Consider the following 21,616-nt stretch of genomic DNA (forward strand, 5'->3'; position numbering starts at 1 on the left):
TGGAACCGTATCCATTTCTCATACAATGTAGGCTGAAACAACCAGCTGCCAAGGGTAGGGGTCATAGGGTCGACAATATGAAGGCCCACCATACATTAGGTCGATCACTAAAAGGTCGACATGGTTGGAAGGTCGACACAAGCATTAGGTCGATAATGGGAAGGTCAACATGATTTTTTTTCATGGTTTTGTGTCTGTGGTGACGTCAAGTCATCACGAACACCGTATCAGTACATCGCGTCCGTTTACCATGCTTCAGGCATGAGGCCCCGCTGCGCTCGGCACACTATTCCATTCTCCCTCCATGCCCTAGTGGATGGTAGGGTATGAAATTTTGCCAGTTTGTGGGGGGGGGGGGGAAGGAATATGAAAAACCCACGTTGACCGTTTGACTGTCGACGTTCCCACTGTTGACCTAATGCTTGTGTCAAGCTAAGCTGTGTCAAAATGTAATGGTCAACCTATTGTATGTCAGCCTTCATACTGTTGACCTAGAGACCGTATCCCGCTGCCGAAACCTTGGTTAAGAGAGGAATACAGTGTCCAAGGTTCCTTTCCTGCCCCATGCACATCACATTAGCACTTACGGCGTTGCCAGTCATTTTAGCGATCTCTTTCAGCTTGTTGAAGACACCCGACGCAGTGAGCTTGGGCGGTGTAAACATGGTGCGCTGGTTACTGCGACTGCTCTCCGCTACAAGCCCCAGGTCGCCCTTTTCTTGTGCCTCAGCTTTAATTTTGTCTAAATGACGACCTGAAAAATAGATATTCCAACATTTAGTTGCACCTAAAAGAAACCAATCTGCTTGAAAGTTGTAGCTGAAGGCGAGTCCTATTTTGGATTGTAACACAATGTAATTTGTTGTTGCCTGGTGAGAGTTTTCAACAGTTACTGTATAGCAAGTTTTTGGGTTGTCCTAGGCAAAGAAAATTGGTTATCCAAAATATACTGAGTAGCAAACACATTACATTATTTAAAACACTATAAATTACAGAATATTACCACATTATGTAGCAAGTATCACATGCTCTAAAGACAGACCTGATTTCTGGCAGCCCCCATATTTTATACATGCGATAAATCGCATGTAAAAAGTGCCCCCCAGGGGAGGTGCCGGGGAAGTTGAATGTTCAAATGATTGGGTGGCCACTGATTGGCTGAGCGATCTCTCAGCCAATCAGCGGCCACCCATTAATTTAAATAGGAGCTTGGAAATCTCTGTGCCCCCCACTGCCTGTTCCCCGGAGGATGCAGAGCAGGGAGAGTGCTTCTCCTTCCCAGCAATTCCACGATCTGCAGACTATAGCTGTGTGCCAGTGGTGGCACACACCTACGGACCTGATCGGATGCGATACATTGCGGGTGCTAAAAAGCACCAACAAGGTCCCACTGATAGGTCCGATTCCGACTGATCTTATGATCTGTCCATCCAAGACTGATGCGCACATGACCAAGCATCAAATCTGATGTTAAATATATCCAATATGGGAGGATTTCACCCGATTTCTCAGGACAAAACGTCGGAATCGGGTGTAAGTCGGACAAGTGTATGAGGGCCTTAAATTTCATATTTAGTTCAATGTATTCTGCTCACAATATTAGCACATTTCTTATTATAAAACATCCTGGATGTCAATGTTTGTCCCTTATACAGTCAATAGTATCACTTCTTGCGCTACTAAGGTGCTTACATTCCAAGGGTCCCGGCACGAACCTCCGCAACTTCAGGCTGGCAAGGCCACATGTTTTTATTCTGACATAACTACCAAAACTGGCATCTATGTATGCAAACACATGACACTTACAGAGCCTAGAGAATCTGTGACCAGTTGACCTGCTGGTGACCCCACCACCTGGTCTTTCAAGGTGATGTGCCACCCAGGAGAAGCTATTTAGCGTAAAAAGTCTATATAAAAAAAAAAAAACATCCAACGCTATATAGTCTTGCCATTGCATGGCGTGACTGGAAGGGCAGTTTAACAGGAAAGAAGGCTAGCTGTACGTGGACTGATCTGTATATAGGTTTGCATAGTGCAAATATTTTGAATGTGCTAATAGCACTGACAGAACTTAACTAAAAACTATTCGAATAAGAAAACTCAATAAATACATCATTTTCAGAATGTTTAAAAAATACATTCATACCTGTTGCTTGTGCAACTGCTTTCATTAATATGGTTTCTCCAATACCAAGCTCAAGACCTTCATAAGCAGGTCCCAGGCGGTTCAAACAGAGATAGATACAAGGTAGAAGATCCCCCGGAGACAAGCAGATGACGGAGCGCAGAAAATTACTCAGAGTTTCAATGTTCTTTAGGCTAATGAAGACAGAGGGGAAAAAAAGTTCACACAAATAACATTGCAAGAACCGGTTTTTTTTTTGTATTATTATTATGTAGTCTAAAGAATAAACTGACTTGGCGGGACTATGGACCTTAATCTGGTCCCATGTTTTATAACTATGTATGTGCATTCCTGCGCATGCGCCGGGTGCGAGCGGCCACGGCAAACAGTTTAGTGTGGAGGCACACACTTTAACACAGTCACAGCCCAATATGTGACTAAAGGCCCCCTAGGCCCCCCACTAGGGCGACTTGTCCTAAGGACAAGTCAGCCCCGATTTCCCCTGAGCTTCCCCGGCAGCTCCCCGGGGGAGCTTGATAAGATGTGGCACTTGATGTGCCATTTTTTACATGTGATAAATCAGATGCGATTTATCACATGTAAAAATCCGGGGAGCTGCTGGGGAGCTTGCGGTCCGTGGGAGCGCGGGGACCAGTCTGAGGGGGGGGGGCGGGAGCGGCAGGCTGGGAGTGGGGAGTTTCTATTCTCCCGCTCTCCGTGGGGACCGCAGAGCAGCGGGGGAATAGAAACCATCCTATTCAAAAGACTGGGCGGCCGCTGATTGGCTGAGTTCCCAGCCAATCAGCGGCCGCCCAGTCTTTTGCATAGGATTTCTTTTGATTCTCCCGCCGCGCCCCCGGTCTCTCTGCTCTGAGTCTGCACTGCGCCACGGTCCCCGCTCCCTGCCTGCAGGTACATCTCGTGCCACTCCCCGGACCACTCCCTGCTCCTGCCGCTCCCCGGACAGGTCCCCACTGCCAGCCTGCTCCTGATGCTCCGCTCCCCCAGACGGCTGCATATGATTAATCTTATGTGCAGCCCGTCCGACATCTGGATCTGATCCGATGCGTACGGGACCGCGCATCGGATCAGATCAGATGTCATACCCTACGCAATTTGGCCAATTTCACCCGATTTCTCGGCCCAATCCTCCAGAATTGGGTGAAATCGGGACCAAATCGCGTAGTGTATGGGGGCCTTTAGGAGTCCTGCTATGTGGATACTGCAGGGGGTTTAAATCATTGTGTGAGAGTATGAAAGGCAAACTGCATGGACAATCCATTTGTTAAAAGTTTTTGTGGATTTTGTCCGGTGATAAGATAGCAAGTGAAACATAATGACACTAGGTGTCGGGGAAAAAAAGGATTTATGTAGGCAGCATTCACTAAAGTCACTCAGCTGCTCCTTGCTTTCCAAGTTACACTAGGACATCAACACACACTGCTCAAAAAAATAAAGGGAACACTAACATAACACATCCTAGATCTGAGTGAATTAAATACTTTGTTCTTTACATAGTTGAATGTGCGGACAACAAAATCACACAAAAATTATCAATGGAAATCAAATTGATTACCCATGAAGGTCTGGATTTGGAATCACACTCAAAATTAAAGTGGAAAAACACACTACAGGCAGACGCAACTTTGATGTAATGTCCTTAAAACAAGTCAAAATGAGGCTCAGCAGTGTGTGGCCTCCATGTTCCTGTATGACCGCCCTACAATGCCTGGGCATGCTCCTGATGGGGTGGCAGATGGTCTCCTTAGGGATCTCCTCCCAGACCTGGACTAAAGCATCCGCCAACTCCTGGACAGTCTGTGGTGCAACGTGGCGTTAGTGGATGGAGTGAGACATGATGTCCCAGATGTGCTCAATTGGATTCAGTTCTGGGGAACGGGCGGGCCTGTCCATAGCATCAATGCCTTCATCTTGCAGGAACTGCTGACACTCCAGCCACATGAGGTCTAGCATTGTCTTGCAGGATCCCAGGGCCAACTGCACCAGCATATGGTCTCACAAGGGGTCTGAGGATCTCATCTTGGTACCTAATGGCAGTCAGGTTACCTCTGGCGAGCACATGGAGGGCTGTGCGGCCCCCCAAAGAAATGCCACCCCACACCATTACTGACCCACTGCCAAACCGGTCATGCTGGAGGATGTTGCAGGCAGCAGAACGTTCTCCTTGGCATTTCCAGACTCTGTCACATGCTCAGTGTGAACCTGCTTTCATCTGTGAAGAGCACATTGCGCCAGTGGCGAATTTGCCAGTCTTGGTGTACTCTGGCAAATGCTAAACGTCCTGCACAGTGTTGGGCTGTAAGCATAATCCCCACCTGTGGATGTCGGGCCCTCACACCACCCTCATGGAGCCTGTTTCTGACCATTTGAGTTGACATATGCACATTTGTGGCCTGCTGGAGGTCATTTTGCAGGGCTCTGGCACTGCTCCTCCTTGCACAAAGGCGGAGGTAGTGGTCCTGCTGCTCGGTTGTTGCCCTCATACGGCCTCCTCCACGTCTCCTGATGTACTGGCCTGTCTCCTGGTAGCGCCTCCATGCTCCGGACACTACGATGACAGACACAGCAAACCACCTTGTCACGGCTCGCATTGATGTGCCATCCTGGATGAGCTGCACTACCTGAGCCACTTGTGTGGGTTATAGACTCTGTCTCATGCCACCACTAGAGCAGGGGTGGCCAAACCGGTCCTCGAGATCTACCAACCAGGGTTCGCAAAAACGCGCTATACCGCATATTTTACTCTAAATTTGTCACCGGGGACCCAGTTTCTCAAACTGAAGGAGTCCCCGGGGACGCGCTGTGCTGCAGCTGTGAGCCAATTACTGGAGTGGCTGCCGGGACCCAATCATTGTGCAGTGGCCACCGGCAGACAATCACAAGTGTTTTAACTACAGGTCTCCACGCCCTGCCTATTTAAAACATTTCTAAAGCCGCGCACAGGTTTCACATGCCGTGTAAGTACAGTCGGCTGCTAGAGCGGAGATGGGACAGGACTGGATGCGCCTGTAACAGCTGACAGCCGCTCTCAGCAGGAGAGGTGAGCGGGCTGTCAGCGTTGCAGAGGTACTGGATGTGGCTGGAAGAGCTGACACGCTGCTCAACTCAGAGCAGCGTGTCAGCTATTCCAGCGGCATCTCATACTCAGACAACCCGCTCACCTACTCTGCTGAGCCGCATGTCAGCTCTTCTAGCCCCCTGGACAACGAGGATGAAATGCTGCCGCTGCCCCCCCCCCCCCCCATATTGGCCCATTTCACATTTTTTACTATGTGAGATGGACTTAATCAAGTCCATCTCATCTTGTGCCATTATGGCACAAGACCGACGCGATGCTCCCGATTTCAATGTTAAAAATTATTTTAACATTGAAGCCTATGGCAAAATCGGGGGCATTGCGTCGGTCGCATCGGGGCCAATGTTAATGGTCCCGACCGACGCGATGCCCGCGATTTTTCCTTTGCCAGCAAAATGGACCTGATTTCAAAGGAAATCGGGTCCATCGTGGGCATCGTGTACCTTAACTTAAAGGTACACGATGCCCAAGATTGTGGCCGTGCTAGGAAACAAGTATCGAATTTTTAAATTCTCCTGCCTCCCGCAGCTCCTAGAGCCTTTTCCCCACCTGCAGCTACCCGGGTGCCCTTACATGCGATAAATCGTATGTGATTTATCACTGGTAAAAAATGGCACGTCGAGTGCCAAATTGTATGTGGGCCCTCCCGGGGAGTTCAAGGGAAATCAGGTCTGACTTGTCCTTAGGACAAGTCAACAAAGTGTATGGGGGCCTTAAGAGACAGGCTGAGGGACAGCATGGTCCGAATAGAACGAATGTCTGATTTTTGTAAAGTGATAGATACATTAATGGGACTATGGCAGCTGCAGGCTTGGAACAGGCTGCAGGAGAATTAAAAAACATATTAAAATGAATAGGCAGCTGCTGATTGGCTGAGAGCTCTCTCAGCCAATCAGCAGTCGTCCATTCATTTAAATATGAGTTTTTAAATACCTGTAATGCTTCTAGTTCTGGGGAGCAATATTACAGACAAATGGCCTGATTCATGTTCGTAAATCATGTAAAGCACAACGGAATATGCTGCGCTATATAAGAAACTGTTAATAAATAAATAATAAATAAATAAAATAAGTAAAGTGAAAAAGCAAAAAACTGGGTAAAACCAAGCTGAACTGCATGTGAGGCAGATGTAACATGTGCAAAGAATTAGATGTGGGTGGGATGTGTTCAAACTGAAATGTTAATTGCAGTGTAAAAATAAAGCTAAAGCCCCATACACACTACCCAATTTTTAAAAAGATATCGCTCAGAAGGGCCCAGCTGACATTAGCAAAGATTAAATTACCGTGCAGATTCATTTTCGATGGTCTCAAATGTGCGAGCAACTGCCAAGTACGGTACCCTAAAATAAAGAAAACCAGACCATATGATGTTACAATGGAGGCAAGCTGTTAAATATGATAAAACCATACCTTTAAACATGTTACCATTAAAGCCACATATTGTAAGGGATAAATATATAGGATTTGTTGGAGACTACAGAAATTACAGATATAAAATGCAAACTTGCGACAGGTGTAACAGAGGGAAGAGGAATGTGTCTGTTTCAGCAAAAATAAGGGTGGTAGTTAATTTATTGGTATTTATTTTTATTGAAATAAATAGATCAGCAGCATAGTATAGTCAGAGAACCAAACTAAACTGGAAATACTTACACCTGGCCTTTATTCCAACAGGCATCATTGATAGGATGATAACCACTTTTGGACGGTTTATAGTCTGTCTGTTTATCTAGAACGTCTTGCTTACCGGCTCCGAAGAAACTAAGAAAATAATAATGAACAATAATGGTCTGTACAATATTACCAGCACACAGATTCAATAAAGCTTTTTGTGAGATAGGCTTTGATGGGTATTTGTTAAACGGTTAAAAAGTAGTGTCCTACCCGTTTCAAAGCAGTTTTTTGGCAGTGTTAAATGAGTGAATGGTATTACATGCTATTAAAAACGGTTTTCACCTGCAATGTGAAAAGGGTTTTGTGGCTCAGACCTGTTTTAAATACCGTTTCGAAATACTGGGTCTTAAACGTTTAGGCAATGTGAAAGCAGCATTAGTGTGCCGCAAGGTAAAAAGGTTGAAAATGACTGCTCTAGTGCCACGAGAAGGATCTAGGGGTGACTCCTGGTAAACTGGCTCTCAATTTAGATATATTGGTATGTGCTATTATTGTATAGCCTTATAGTAGACAATTCTATGGCTCAGAGTGGGTGCTGCTAGGAGACCTCCTTTATCAGGGGCCTGGAGGCTTACCATATCAAATACAGTACGGATGGTGTAATGGTTGGCTTTACTGCCTCACAGGGTTCAATTCCCACCATGGCCCTAACTGTGCGGAGTTTGTATATTCTCCCCGTACTTGCGTGGGTTTCCTCCCACAATCCAAAAATATACTAGTAGGCTAATTGGCTCCCAACAAATTAACCCTAGAATGTCCGTGTCGGTGTGCACATGTGGTAGGGAATATAGCTTGTAAGCTCCACTGGGGCAGGGACTGATGTGAATGTTCAAATTATCTCTGTAAAGCGCTGCGGAATATGTGTGCGCTATATAAGAAATGGTTAATAAATAAATAAAAATCTCCTGTCTAGATCCTCTACCCAGCAAAAAAGAATGACTGACCCACCTCCTTTGAACCTAATGACTAACAAAATAGAAAAATCACACTCATAACTGTATACATTAGTTAACAATATACAAAAATAACATCACGTGGAGATACAGTATTCAAATATGGAACCTCAAGCTCTATACCTGCCAAGGTTTTTGGTTGGCTTTGCTGGAGCATCTGCTGAAGATTTCTCCACGACGCATTTCTCAGATATTTCTTGACTTTGCTCTGACTTAATAGAGGACGGGCTCACAGCTGTTAGTAAAAAGAAAAAAGGGTCAGGAGCAGTAAATGATACACAGGCAATTAGCGATAGGACGTATAATTCACAGCTCTAAGGATTTGCTTATACCACAGAAAGACACATAGTAAAAACACCCTCAAGGACAACCGACCAAAAATACGCTGTGTCAATATTTTATCAGATCATGTTTCAGAAAGGATCATAGATCTTGCACAATTTTCTAAATTAATTGGCCATATGTACCAAGTCTAACAATATATACACAAAGGGGGTCATTCTAATTGACTCGGTAAGATGGGAAGCTCACAGCTTATACAGGGTCCATGTGACGCTGCCCCGGTGAATCCCTGCCCTCCCGACTTCATTTCCCCTCACAACAATGCGAGGGGATGTGAAACATCTCTTCGCATGTGCCCACAGCAGGTGAAATCATTCGATATCGGCGACCATCGAATGACTTCTCCTGCCTTCACGATATTAGTTGGTGGAGACAAGACTTATATTTGCAGGACGAAAACAGGGCAGGCGGCTGACATCATGTGACCTCAGATGCCCACCCCTGGGATGCATCGGCCTGGCCACATACCCGTGGGAATGCCCATGAAACGCTGGGCGTTCCCAAGTCTCAACACCACCAATGCATCGTTCGCACAGGCACTGAAATGCCGAATTCGGTTCCCTCCATGTGAACCAGCATCGGCAAAAAAAATGTACTAGAAAGGGGCTATGTACTTAACCCCTTAGAAACCTATACTTTTTTGGGTGTGCATAACCCATTTTACTATTTTTCCCTACACTTAGGGGGGTAGTCAATCTCGGGTCACGACTGTCGATCTGTCCCAACAGTCGCGACCCTGGCCCATTTTCGTTTTGCACGATAACATATTGCCAGGCTGGATTCAATGTCCCGCTTCCGATCAGCAAAAAGGGGGCGTGTTCGTTTAAACGGCTGTGGACTGTCGAGATTCGGCCATGATCGTGACAATTCAAAGCCGTTATCGACAAACCGAGCCGGACAGCGTTCAAACTCGGGCAAGTTCTGTCGATCTGCCTCTTCAATGCTGTTGGTCAAGGCAGCATTGAATAGGCGCCCACCGCTATTTCCCCTGTTGGAAATAGCAGCGGGGATTGAATACCCCCCTTTGTGTAGCTAATGTCATAGAAAATGCCATGTGCAACCGAAAGTATAAGCATTCAGCAATGGAATAGCATTCTTAGCGCGATAACTGCATTCATTCAAGCTGAAGCAAAGATTTTACCACTTGTAATTGAATATGACCCTTTATTGTGCTAAGTGCATAAGATGTCCTCTTACTTTTCTCTTGCGTAGCCTCACATGTAGCATCAGAACTTTTTTCAGTATCTTCTTTATCTTCCACCTTCACTCGGGACTTATTTGAAGCTGTTTTATCTTCCACCTTCACTCGGGACTTATTTGAAGCTGTTTTATCTTCCACCTTCACTCGGGACTTATTTGAAGCTGTTTTATCTTCCACCTTCACAGGGGACTTATTTGAAGCTGTTTTATCTTCCACCTTCACAGGGGACTTATTTGAAGCTGTTTTATCTTCCACCTTCACAGGGGACTTATTTGAAGCTGTTTTATCTTCCACCTTCACAGGGGACTTATTTGAAGCTGTTTTATCTTCCACCTTCACAGGGGACTTATTTGAAGCTGTTTTATCTCCCACCTTCACAGGGGACTTATTTGAAGCTGTTGAGAAAACCACACTATAAATACAAATTCTTTTGGGTGGATTCATTCAAGAGAGAGCAGAAGGAGAACTGCAAAGAGATACTGTCAAACGCAATTACTTCCAGAGTTTCATGATACATTACAGTGTGAGAAAAAAGAGTTCAGACTACAAAGTCATGCGCTGATTAGCAGCCACGGTAACCACCTCCAAAGAGATTGAATCACCAATTCAACAAATAGACATACAATACCAAATAGGGTTTTGGCAGGTTTCCACGGCGCTACTTGTCAAACAAATGGGGTTCCTCAATATAGTGTACCCAAAAATGAAAAAAATTTTTTTACAATAGTGTAATATTGTTAGGTTTGAAAGGTGTAATAGACTTTGACCATAATTATTATAACTCGTACCAGATGGTTATGTCTACACATTTAAGTAGACATAAGCGTTTTTTAAATGAGGGACAGGATATCGTCACCAAGGATCAATGACCTCTTCTTATCTTCTCCTTATAACAAATAGTCACTCATATGGGATGGAAAAAGGACATCATGGTGCAGTATATCCAATTTATTTACTTAAAAAACATATAAAATGCAGGGATGTGAATCTTAAGACTCTCACCATTCAGTGTTGTCCACAAGAATTTGCAGACAAATAAAGCATATGATGTAATCGCTCTCAGGCGTCCCCGGATGCTGAATTCGGTAAGAATGTCCAAAGAAACCTTCTCCCTGTCACCAGAATTTGCCAGGCAGCCGACCGGTATCGATACCTTGCGGTATCTTCCTCAGGGCATATGGTTCTGGCTGTTTGGGGAGGGATATTTATACCTCCCACACTACTTTTTTTAAGTAAATAAATTGGATATACTGCACCATGATGTCCTTTTTCCATCCCATATGAGTGACTATTCGTTATAAGGAGAAGATAAGAAGAGGTCATTGATCCTTGGTGACGATATCCTGTCCCTCATTTAAAAAACGCTTATGTCTACTTAAATGTGTAGACATAACCATCTGGTACGAGTTATAATAATTATGGTCAAAGTCTATTACACCTTTCAAACCTAACAATATTACACTATTGTAATTTTTTTTTTTTTAATTTTTGAGTACACTATATTGAGGAACCCCATTTGTTTGACAAGTAGCGCCGTGGAAACCTGCCAAAACCCTATTTGGTATTGTATGATACATTACAATCGGGTGTGTGGTTTGGCGGGCCGCCGGCAGTGTTAATTTCATCAGGGATTTTCTATTTAGTTTTAGTCTTAGTCGTTTTCCTAAAATTTGACTAAATTAAAATGTCAAATTTTAGTAAATTTTTTAGTCAATGGATCTTGACAAACATTTTCGTAATTTTTGGCAATGATTTAGTCGTAGCTTTGCAGTTTATTGATACTGTAATGGATTTTGCTGAAGATCATTTCACGATCATTCCCTTGAATACCTTTCACTATGTGTTTAGTAATCTAGGTATCAAACATGTGCAAAAAAAATGCTGTTTCCTTCACCGCAGGTAATTTATTTTCTGCAAATATCAATTCAAAAACACAATTTTTTTTTTTATAATTCTTTTTAATTTAAATAATTAAAAGAAAAACACAACCTGCCGGATACAAGTAAGTAGTACAGTACTAGTCTACTGCAAAATAAAATGAAGCTGTAAGGATGCATATTATAATATATAGCTATTTAGCTAAAGTTAACTAATTAGCCAACTACATAAACTGAGTGATTCTCATGACAGAGAGTTGCGCAGCTGCAGAGCAAGTAAGTAAATCTAGGACCAGAGTGGATGGATACAACTATAAAATAGAGTCTTATTAATTAACCCCTTACCGACGCAGCATGTTTTTGCCTTCCTGACAGAGCCCTTTTTTTCAAATCTGACATGTATCACTTAAGTGATAAAAGATTTTTTGCTTTTACTTATCCCAGTGATTTTGAGATTGTTTTCTCGTGACACATTGTACTTTAAATTAGTGGTAAATTTTGGTCGATACAGTTTTTTTTTTTTTGCGAAAAATACCAAAATGTCGTAAAAAAATTGTACATTTTGCTATTTGCAAAATGTAAAATTTTCTGCTTGTGAGACAAATAATCATACCACTCAAAATAGTTAATAACTAACATAGACCATATCTAAACTTTATTTTTAAATCATTATTTCAACCTCCTTTAATTTTTTTGGACACTAGGGGGCAGCAGAGTCTAAATTTTACACATCACACAGTTTAACGCTGCTTTTGGCTGTTCACGTTTGAACAGCCAATCGCAGCGATCGCCCATGACGGGGGGCATCGCTGCCCCCCCCCGGGCAATGAGGGAGGATGTCTGCTGTCAGGGACTGCAGACATCGTCCCTATGTCACCGCGTCTATAGACGCGGTGGCACTTCAAAGGCATGACGTACATTTATGCCATGTGTCGGGAAGTACATCCCGACCATGACGTAAATGTACGTCAAATGTCGGGAAGGGGTTAAAGAATCCCAAAAATCAGCAACTGCCTCACCTGACACTAACCTCACCGCACGTCACTGCAAACACCCAGTATGCCCAAGGCACACATCGTATCTGTTGCTCGCTCTGCTGAGTCAGTTCAATAAATTGTTCTCCAAGGCTTACGAGTTATAATGGCCTCAGCAATAGGGCTATTAGGGGGATGCGATCTTGCTTTCCCTACAGCCTATACAGTGCAGTGGTGATAGCCTTAGAGGCAGAAGGTATCTCTGACTTGGTTTTCAGGCACTTCATGTGGCAGATTCAGTCAGTGTCTCAGATCTATGGCGATACAGAATATCTTAGGCTTGACCTTTGCTATGCCCAGGTGGCAACCCTCTTCCTGCCTTACTCAGGCCCATGTCGACCTTAAGCTTGTGTCGACCTGTCATTGTCAACCTAGTGACTGTCAACCCATAGACTGGATACCAGCTCTACTATGGACTTTGCCAGCCTCTTCTCAGGGTTGCAAAAGTCAAACGGCTCAGTCAGAACCGTGCGTACATGCGGCTGGGAATACGGCTGGGCAGCACTGAGGCCAATGGTAAAATGTGCTCAGAACGCCCATTCATTCTGGTTGCTGAATGCTGTTTTTCACTCACTTGATTGTCCGATTCAATTACATGCCCATTTTAGGTATAGGTTCATAAACACAAAGGTCCCCAGTGGCTAAAACCTGTTTTTCTATATGGTTAAGAGATACCAGCACATTATGTGGCAATGTCAAACACACTATACACTAGCAAATCCTATGGGTGAAATTGAATAGGATGAGAGATTTGGTAAGTTTTTTTCAAACTGGTCTTGCAGTGTAAATGATATTACATTTCACCCTTTATTTGAATTGACTCATGTATAAAAAGTGTTAACTAACTTTTCTCTGGTACAATCTCCGATGTAGAGACGGCGGCACTTTCTTCAGTTTCAGCTTTTTCTTCCAACTTTACAGGAGATTTTTTTAAATCTGTAAAAAAAAAAAAATCAATTTAGTTAAGAAGAAGAATTGCAAATTGGAAACATACACAATAAAAACGAAATCACTTAATCTGCTTCATTCTACTATGTTACACATATGAAATAAACCCGAATTACACTTATGGTGTGTACACACGGGGCGATATGATTGCTGGCGATATATTACTAGCAATATATCACCCAGCAATCATATTGATCAGTGTCTCCTTTTCATCAGCGATAAAAAGGAGACACTGCTACAGAAGGGGGGGGGGGGGGTACCTGAAGGCAGGAGGGAGGGAGCAGCGGCACGGGCGGGGCAGGAGCAGCAGGGGGCGGGGGGGGGGGGGGGGGAGCCGCAGCCGCTGTCACTTGGAAGGGAGTAGGGAGGGAGCAGCGTCACAGGGGGGGGGGGGGAGGCGCAGCATCTGGAAGGGGGGAGCAGCAAGGGAATCCTTCTGCCGCTGTCCTCCCTGGCGCCGGGGGAAGCCACTGGTCGCAGGAGCATGCTCCTGCGACCATTAGTGAGTACACACTGGAGCGCGCATCTGGCGATTTATCACCAGCAGCACTCCAAATCACTGGCAATATTCCCAACGATTTCAGCCAATATTACCCCCCGCGTGTACACACCTTTATTAGTGAAGCACCCTTTGGATTCCCCCCACCACAGAGCACATGGACCACCTGAATGCTTAGTACAACCTTGAATTCGGTTGCTTTAACCAGCTATAACATTTACTCACAATACAATAATAGGACATGTACATATCACTGATGTTATGTACTTGGCAGATTCAGGCACTGCTGCATTTACCACGGCACGCAGTCATTAGGTCAGCCACTCTTGGTTGACACATGAAAAAGGCCGTCATGGTCAAGGTCGACAAGCAAAATGTCGACATGACAATGGTCAAAAGAAAAAGGTCAGCCATTTTGCATATCCTATGAGGAAAGTATTAACCATAGATAAACATATTTAAAGTAAAATTTACATAAACAGAGAGTATTTGAACACTCACATCAGTCCCTGCCCCAGTGGAGCTTACAATCTATAGTCCCTACCACACATACACGCACACAATACATTCTAGGGTTAATTTTGTTGGGAGCCAATTAGCCTACCAGTATATTTTTGGATTGTGGGAGGAAACCGGAGTACCCGGAGGAAACCCACACAAGCACGGGGAGAATATACAAACTCAGCACAGTTAGGGCCATGGTGGGAATCAAACCCATGACCTCAGTGCTGTGAGGCAGTAATGCTAACCATTACACCGTCCGTGCTACCGCCCACGATGATGCAGTTATTTAAACATAAAGCAGCCAGTATTAACCGGGCACATAAAATGACTCACCCAAATCTAACTCTCTCTGCACTAGTTACATCAGCCCCACCTGCAGTGCCACATGGTTTTGTCCATTAGAGAAAGATTTAGCTTTTGCGAACTCTGAATCAGGCCCTTTGTGAGTTCATTGTCCATGACTATAGTGATTTCAAGGGTACTTTGTAGGCTTGGTTGCTCTATGGTGTAACGTTTAACGTCTAATAAAAAACATTTTAAAACACTTTATCATTGGCATGCTCTCTATTGACAAACCCGATAGCTTCCTCGGTCTGACTTTCTAATATTCCGCACAACCTTACACTTATGTTGTCTATACATGGTTAATTCTGACTAACTTTCTTTATATTTGGTTTTGACTATATAGTCAAAATTGAATAGCAAGTTGGTCAGAATCGTAGTGTTTGCCACATTCGGTCCTGAGTTGATCCCAATACGCGGTCAACTAATTTTCTTAAGTAGCAATTCTCCCGCCAAAATTTCTAGCGTCAGTTTGAGCTTTCACCTGTTATTTAAATGTTTGTGATCGGTGTGGTGGAAGGAGAACGTGCTCACAGGTGGCTCTAGAAATGTTATATGAAGAAATACAAACCTACAGAGGAACAATTGTATTGGGTTCTAATAACGGCAATAATATACGTACAACAAATTGTTCCCTCACCTGTCTCTTTTTTCTCACGTTTAGCCGCAGCTTCTTGGCCATTGGACTCTACATTCAATACACCGTCTTCTATCGCAGTATCTTCCAGTTTTCGCTTGGGGAATTGTTTCCGTGCTAGGAAAGAGAACAGTTTTATTGATCAATTTATAAGAGTCGTGTATTCACGTATGCACCAGGTCTTTAAATGTAACATAAGGTTATACCTGTCTTGCGCTTAGGAATGCTGGAGAGAGAGGCATCTGGTGAACCAGTAGTGAGGGGGCTGTTTGTGGCCTTACTGCTACCAGAAGCAACTTCTTTAGGCGTGGCCACCTGTGGAACCTTAACAAAAAGAGAATATGCTGATTACTAACTGTATGCTATTGTGCAATAAATACTTACATTCTTATGTAGAATGCTTGGAAAGTTCACGTTATTTCTTGCAGCAATAATATACTGTATACTCACTATTATTATGAACGTAAGGAGGGAATTCAATTATGCATTTATTTTTTGTTTTCCAGCCAAAAAAATGGAGTAACTTTTTTTTAGCGCCCAAAGAATGATCTATGAGGTGAAAACCATAGCTCTGAATTCTATGGTTGGTATTCAGTTGTTATATTGCACTCGATCCCCCATCAAAAAAGGTGAGAGATCATTAAATTGATCTATTTTTAACCTATTGCGCTCATTATGGTCAAGTTTAGCCTCACATTCACGCATTTCAGCTCATCGCCCCCTGGTGATAGCAAGCTGCAAAGCTGGTAAAGAAAACAATTGAATACCACCCAATATGTTTTCGTTGCAGCGTTCATGAAAATAGGTTATCACTGGCTTTTTCATTATTATTTGTCTGCTAAAATAAGCCCTGAAAATAGCTGCAAATATACTGACTTCGGGGGTTAATTGGATAGCCCATGGGGATCAATTAGGCTGAGGTAAATTATCACAGCTAACTGAAGCCACTACTAAAGTCTTAAGGCACGTACATACGGGGCGATTACAGCCAATATCGCCGGGGATATGGTCGCTGAGTGATTTTAAACCAAAATCGCTAAGCAACCAAATTGCTCAGTGTGTAATTTTTTTTGCATATTAAAAGGAGGGAGGGGGCAGGTTAATTTTACATTTTAATTTTTTTTAAAGGAGTTAAATTTTTTACCTAAAGCAACCTCAGGCAGGTAAAAAAAAATCCCTGATAAGTGTCAACATTGGGACTAATTTGACAGCCCCATGTGGTCAATTAGCCTAGTTAAATTACAGCCGCTAATTGAAAAACCTAAATTCTCTTAAGCCCCGTACACACGGGTGTCCCGTTTGCATCAGCGAGATGCAAGATGGTCGCTGATGAAAAAGAAACTGCTGGGGGAGCACGGCAGTGGAAATCAGCTGGTCGCAGGAGCATGTTCCTGCGACCATCGATCACTACGGGGGAGAAAACGGGAGCGCGCACCTGGCGATATATCACCGGTGCATACACCCATGCAGGCAATATGGTCTCTCAGCGACCATATTGCCCGTGATATTAGACATAAATCGCCCCCGTGTGTACACAGCCTTAAACAGAAAACTATTAAAACTGTTTAAGAAATAGTGCTCACAAACATTAAAAAAAAAAAAAGGGTAAATAAAAGAATATTTGGTTCTAAAAACTTTACACCCAATACGGACACAAAATCATCAATTGACCTGCATTACTATATTCATTTTAAGGGAGCAATATTTTAAAGGGACCAATATCTAGGGTTGGGATGTGGTGTGGATCCTGTCAGAACACAGACCGTAAATACAGACAGAGGAATCCCAATGGTAATTACAATAATTAGGCTTAGGTTCTAGGTTGCGGCAGTTAATAGGTTCTAGGTTGTTATGGTTAATACACTTATCGGGTACTGCTGGGATTTCGACCATCAGGATGACACTGCCGGCATGAATGAATGAATGAATGAAGGCCATGGTTTCGATACCAACCCCTTGCAATGACCAATATGTTTACACATACATGTGTCTTTTACATACCCACTGTAGGTTTATCTGCTTCCAGTTGTGACTAGTGGACCAGTGGTGGAAGCTACGCATTGAACGCTTGGTGGTTTAAGCTATCTCTTGTGCATGGACGGAACAGGTGATGTTTACAAGGGAAGGTGTCAAAGTTACCGCAAGACATGCATCTGAGGACAGGGTGTTGGCAAACACTCAAGCTAGAGGTGCAGAGTCTAAACCAGCCAGCACTTTTCTCCAGGGACACCGCAAGGGAATAAAGTTTTGCTGCAGAGAACTGGCAGGTTGCGGCCCTCCACTTGGGTCTCCGTGTACTGCAGCAAGGGTCAGTGGTTGTGAGTAGGAACTTTTGATAAGTAAAGCAAATTTGTAAGAACAGTAAGGACTGGTACCAATGGTGACATACAAGGCAGGTATTGCTACCGAGACGACCAATTGGGACAGAAGAAACAGAACTGGCTGAAGCTGGATTAAAAAGAGCCAGGAACTGGATTGACTTGCACCGGGTTGGAACCATCAGAACCGCAAATACTTGAGCACCGCTGGTACCAGCAGTACCAGACTAGAAGCAGAAGACTTAAAATAACAAGATTGTGTACAAACCGAATAGACTGCATAGAGAACGTAATCTTAGAGGAGAACCAGGTCTACCGAGTTGTGGAAAAGTATGGCACTCAGAATCAGAATACTGTAGCCAAGCTGGTCTGCGAATTTTCTCAAGGCAATTGCATATTGCCCGAGTAGGGTTTTCATCTCCCTTGCAATTCACTGATTGCAGACCTGCATCATGTGACACCGCAGGGACAGTGATTGGTGCATACAGGTTCACCAACTGATTGGTAACTGGAATTAAAATGACTCTCGCTGGGATTCCCACTGGTGGGATTGTGCTCAGCTGCACAGAGAGAGTGTGATTGCTACACCCAGCACCTGCGATGGCAGGAACTCCATGAGACACATGGACCCAGGGAGTAATGGCAACAGAAACAGCAGCGACGCACCAATTCTACAAGAGATCTACATGAGTCCTGCAGCAAAGGGTGGCGGCAAACAGCCATTCCCGACACGCACAACCGGGATAATGCCAGAGATAGGTATTATACAATCACTGGGCATATTATAGCACAGGATCACGTTGTATGTTTATAATGCAGATAAATATCTGGTTAGGACAATTAATCAACAAAAATTATTGGTCTTCGAGAGCCAATATCATATGACTATTGTGTCTGTATGGTGGGATAACCACTCCATGGGTTCATAGGATTTTAATTACTCATACAGTATATTGCAATGTAAATACGGTCATTGATAAGAATATGGTCTTGTTCTGCAGTCATTTGAATCTTATTTAACCAGTAGCGACGCTGTTACTTGTCCCAGGGTAGGGGGTCATTGTGTCCACCCAATTTAGGTAGACATGCATTGGGTCCAACACTGAAGGTCGACAGGCCTTAGGTCAACACCTGAAATAGGTTGACAGGGTCGGGAGGTCAACACAAGCATTAATTTGACAATGCAAAGGTCGACATGAGTTTTTCGCTTTTAGTCCCGAATTTCGACAGTCGATATGGACACTCCACTCGCCTTGCTTCGGGCAAGGTGCCTCGCTGCGCTTGGCACACTTATTCTCCCACCACACCGTAGTGGATGGTAGGGCATGAAATACCGCCTGCCGACACATCAGCTCAAAAAAAGTGAAAAAAAACTAATGTCGACCTTCCCATTGTCAACCTAATGATTGTTTCGGCCGTTCAACCCTGACGACCTTAGCCATGTCAATCTATTTCAGGTGTCGACCTTCAGTGGTCAACCTAATGAACGTATCCATACCTCCCAACACGACCCTCTCCATGCGGGAGAGAATGCTCTGTTCCTGGACTTCCCTGGTAATGTGTGATTGCCATCACCTGTGGTGAAACACCTTTCTTATCAATTAACCTGTTCAAAACAAGCGATGTCCGTCATAAGAGTGATATCGTTAAGAGTGAAGTCCAGAACAGAGCAGAGCATTGTGCAGCTCCTGGAATGGGCCATGTTGGGAGGTATGCCGTAACCCCTTGTTTTGATACAATTTATTTAAACCACTGTAATGAAAGCTTCAGACAGCAATGTTACTGCAGTTATGGGAATGTAGAACAAACCAACTCAACGGAGTACCATTCAAAGATCTATTGAGTTCTAACCGTTTATCTAAAAAAAAAAAAAATTGTATGTGTAAACACTTTGTCAACAATTCTCGTTCCATCTGCTATAGGTTGTGTTTGTGTACTTGTTTATAAACAAAGACATTACTGCTGTAAACCAGAGTGATCCAACCATAGCTTCTGTCCCCTTATGCCACAAGCAGAGAAGGAATCGGGAATCCGTCAGCTGCGCCGGAGTTCCTCAGAAACACCAGAATAGCTGTAATTGAAGCTTCTCTATTCAGTGTTTTGAAACAACATAACTCCGCTGCTGTGCTAAGCAGTTACAAAGTGCATACAAAGTAAACGCGCATCAGGTTGTAAAGCTATGTGAGCTGATTCACTAATCACCAGCTATTAACACATTCACAACATTGCAGGCATAAATCAATCCCTGAAATCACTACAGATCTCTGAGCACTAAGCTAGTATTCTCATTGTTAACGTCCCCTTCACTAGATCTCACTGCCAAGGCTAAAAAGATTCTTTCCAAAACTTAAGCGTCAGACGTAGCACAGCCTACAGATTCTGGAGAAAGCAGGACTATTTCAGCCACAAGATTTAAAGCTGGGGTTTTTTTACATCCCCAAAAAATACATTTTCCAAAAATTTATTTAGGAAAACACAAAAACATACAGTTCTGCTAAGATCCTAAGCTGGCGCCAGTGCCCAGGAGGCGTTCCCACTGATCTCGTGGAAAGTGCCCTCAATATCTCTGGCACTTCAAATCTTTCCTCTTACAAGTCTGTGATATGACGTCTGAAATAATTCTTCTCCCAGGAGTGTATTGGGGAAAAGAGCTTGACCTTGATGTGGCCCAATGATAACTTTCCTAACATCCTTTGTTCTAATCTAGAAAGATATGCTGTAATCACTCTGACCAGATCTAATGCAGGTCACTTGTCTTCCCACACATTTACCAGTTCTAGACACGTGGGTGGGGGTTATATAGCCTCCCCGAGCTATTCAATAAACAGCCTTGTTTACCCACAGAGTAAACACAGGATTACTGCGTGCTACTGTTAACCCATACATTCAGAATAAAATGCAGAATGTATTGGTTTCCCAGAGTGTTAAACTCCCCCCCATACAGTCCCCCTCTGTAGTTAATGTGTGGAGTGATCCCCGCTGATTGAATCTGCATCTGTTACGGCGCAGGAAAGACTTTGCATCTAGCGAATCCCCACCCCACAGGACCTGATTCTGTGTAGCATGAAGCCGCAACTGTACACCCATTTGTACTAAGATGTGTGTACACCAAAAGGCCTTATTTTACCATTAGCAGAAGTCGCTAAAACAGTTCCTACAAAGAAAAAAGTCCTGAAAGTGGGGACTGCCATGTCTTCTTAACACATAATAAAGTCCTGAAAGTGGGGACTGCCAGGTCTTCTTAAAAACCCATACACACTGGGCGACTGAGGTGAAAGTCGCTCAAAACAGGAGGTTTGAGCGTCTTTCAGCTCAAAGCCGCACAGTGTGTATGGCCCAGCGATGAGCGCTGCTGCGCGCTCCCGCATCATCGCCGGGAAAGCCGTTCAGGACAGCTTTGCACAGCGTTCTGCTATGCAACGACGCCCCCCCCCCCCGCCCTCGGTCGACGCCGGGCAGGGGGAAAGCCGCTCAGTGTGTATGCGATCGTGGCTGTCCATACACGCTGGGAATAGTCGCCCAGTGTGTATGGACCTTAACACAGAAGAAAATCCTGAAGGTGGGGACTGCCATGTCTTCCTGCCTTGCAACATGGTTTGTTCCAGACAACGTTTTTAAAAAATTTTTTGCTTATCTTACAAATTTAGAAAAACAGAACTACTTTTAGACAGATGGGGCTACTCTTCTATGGGTTCAGTATGACTCAACGATGATCAGAATCCTGACGGCCAGTATACCAACATTGGAATCCCAGCCACAATGGGGGGGGGGGGGAGCATAAAAAAGCCCCTTGCAGGCTCAGTGGCTCTCTTCGCTTGCCATAGGGAGAATGGTCCCGTTGGTCGGGAACGCTACTGTCGGGCAGTTGAACAGACTCTGTTTGAAAGAGTCTTCCATTCTTTCAAGGCTTTCTTTTTTTTGTCCCAAAAAGTCAGCTTTTATTTTTTAATTTTCCTCTAAGAATCTCCCAGACTACCGGTTACTACAGGCACAGAAATGCAAAGAGAAGAATATTCTCTAGTAACGTTAATTTTTTTTTTCATATTTCTCTTCATATCGGAGA

General features: G+C 44.0%; 1 protein-coding gene across 4 annotated transcripts in view; it reads right to left on the minus strand.

Annotated features, from left to right (window-relative positions):
* LIG1 (DNA ligase 1) overlaps nucleotides 1-21,616 on the minus strand; it is a 68,229-nt gene that overhangs the window by 20,424 nt on the left and 26,189 nt on the right. For 2 of the 4 annotated variants that reach the window (XM_083162531.1, XM_083162530.1), the window contains 9 exons: nucleotides 15,442-15,559; nucleotides 15,239-15,352; nucleotides 13,152-13,241; nucleotides 9,391-9,789; nucleotides 7,975-8,086; nucleotides 6,878-6,985; nucleotides 6,508-6,564; nucleotides 2,147-2,319; nucleotides 588-754 (listed from right to left, as the gene is read on the minus strand). In XM_083162531.1, coding sequence (XP_083018657.1) covers nucleotides 588-754; nucleotides 2,147-2,319; nucleotides 6,508-6,564; nucleotides 6,878-6,985; nucleotides 7,975-8,086; nucleotides 9,391-9,789; nucleotides 13,152-13,241; nucleotides 15,239-15,352; nucleotides 15,442-15,559 — 1,338 coding nt within the window. The remainder of the gene's footprint in view (nucleotides 1-587; nucleotides 755-2,146; nucleotides 2,320-6,507; nucleotides 6,565-6,877; nucleotides 6,986-7,974; nucleotides 8,087-9,390; nucleotides 9,790-13,151; nucleotides 13,242-15,238; nucleotides 15,353-15,441; nucleotides 15,560-21,616) is intronic. The other 2 variants (XM_083162532.1, XM_083162533.1) reach the window with 2 other exon arrangements.

The sequence above is a fragment of the Crinia signifera genome, chromosome 19 (genome assembly GCF_055691185.1).
Source record: "Crinia signifera chromosome 19, ASM5569118v1, whole genome shotgun sequence".
In the NCBI taxonomy this organism is placed as follows: Eukaryota; Metazoa; Chordata; class Amphibia; order Anura; family Myobatrachidae; genus Crinia; species Crinia signifera.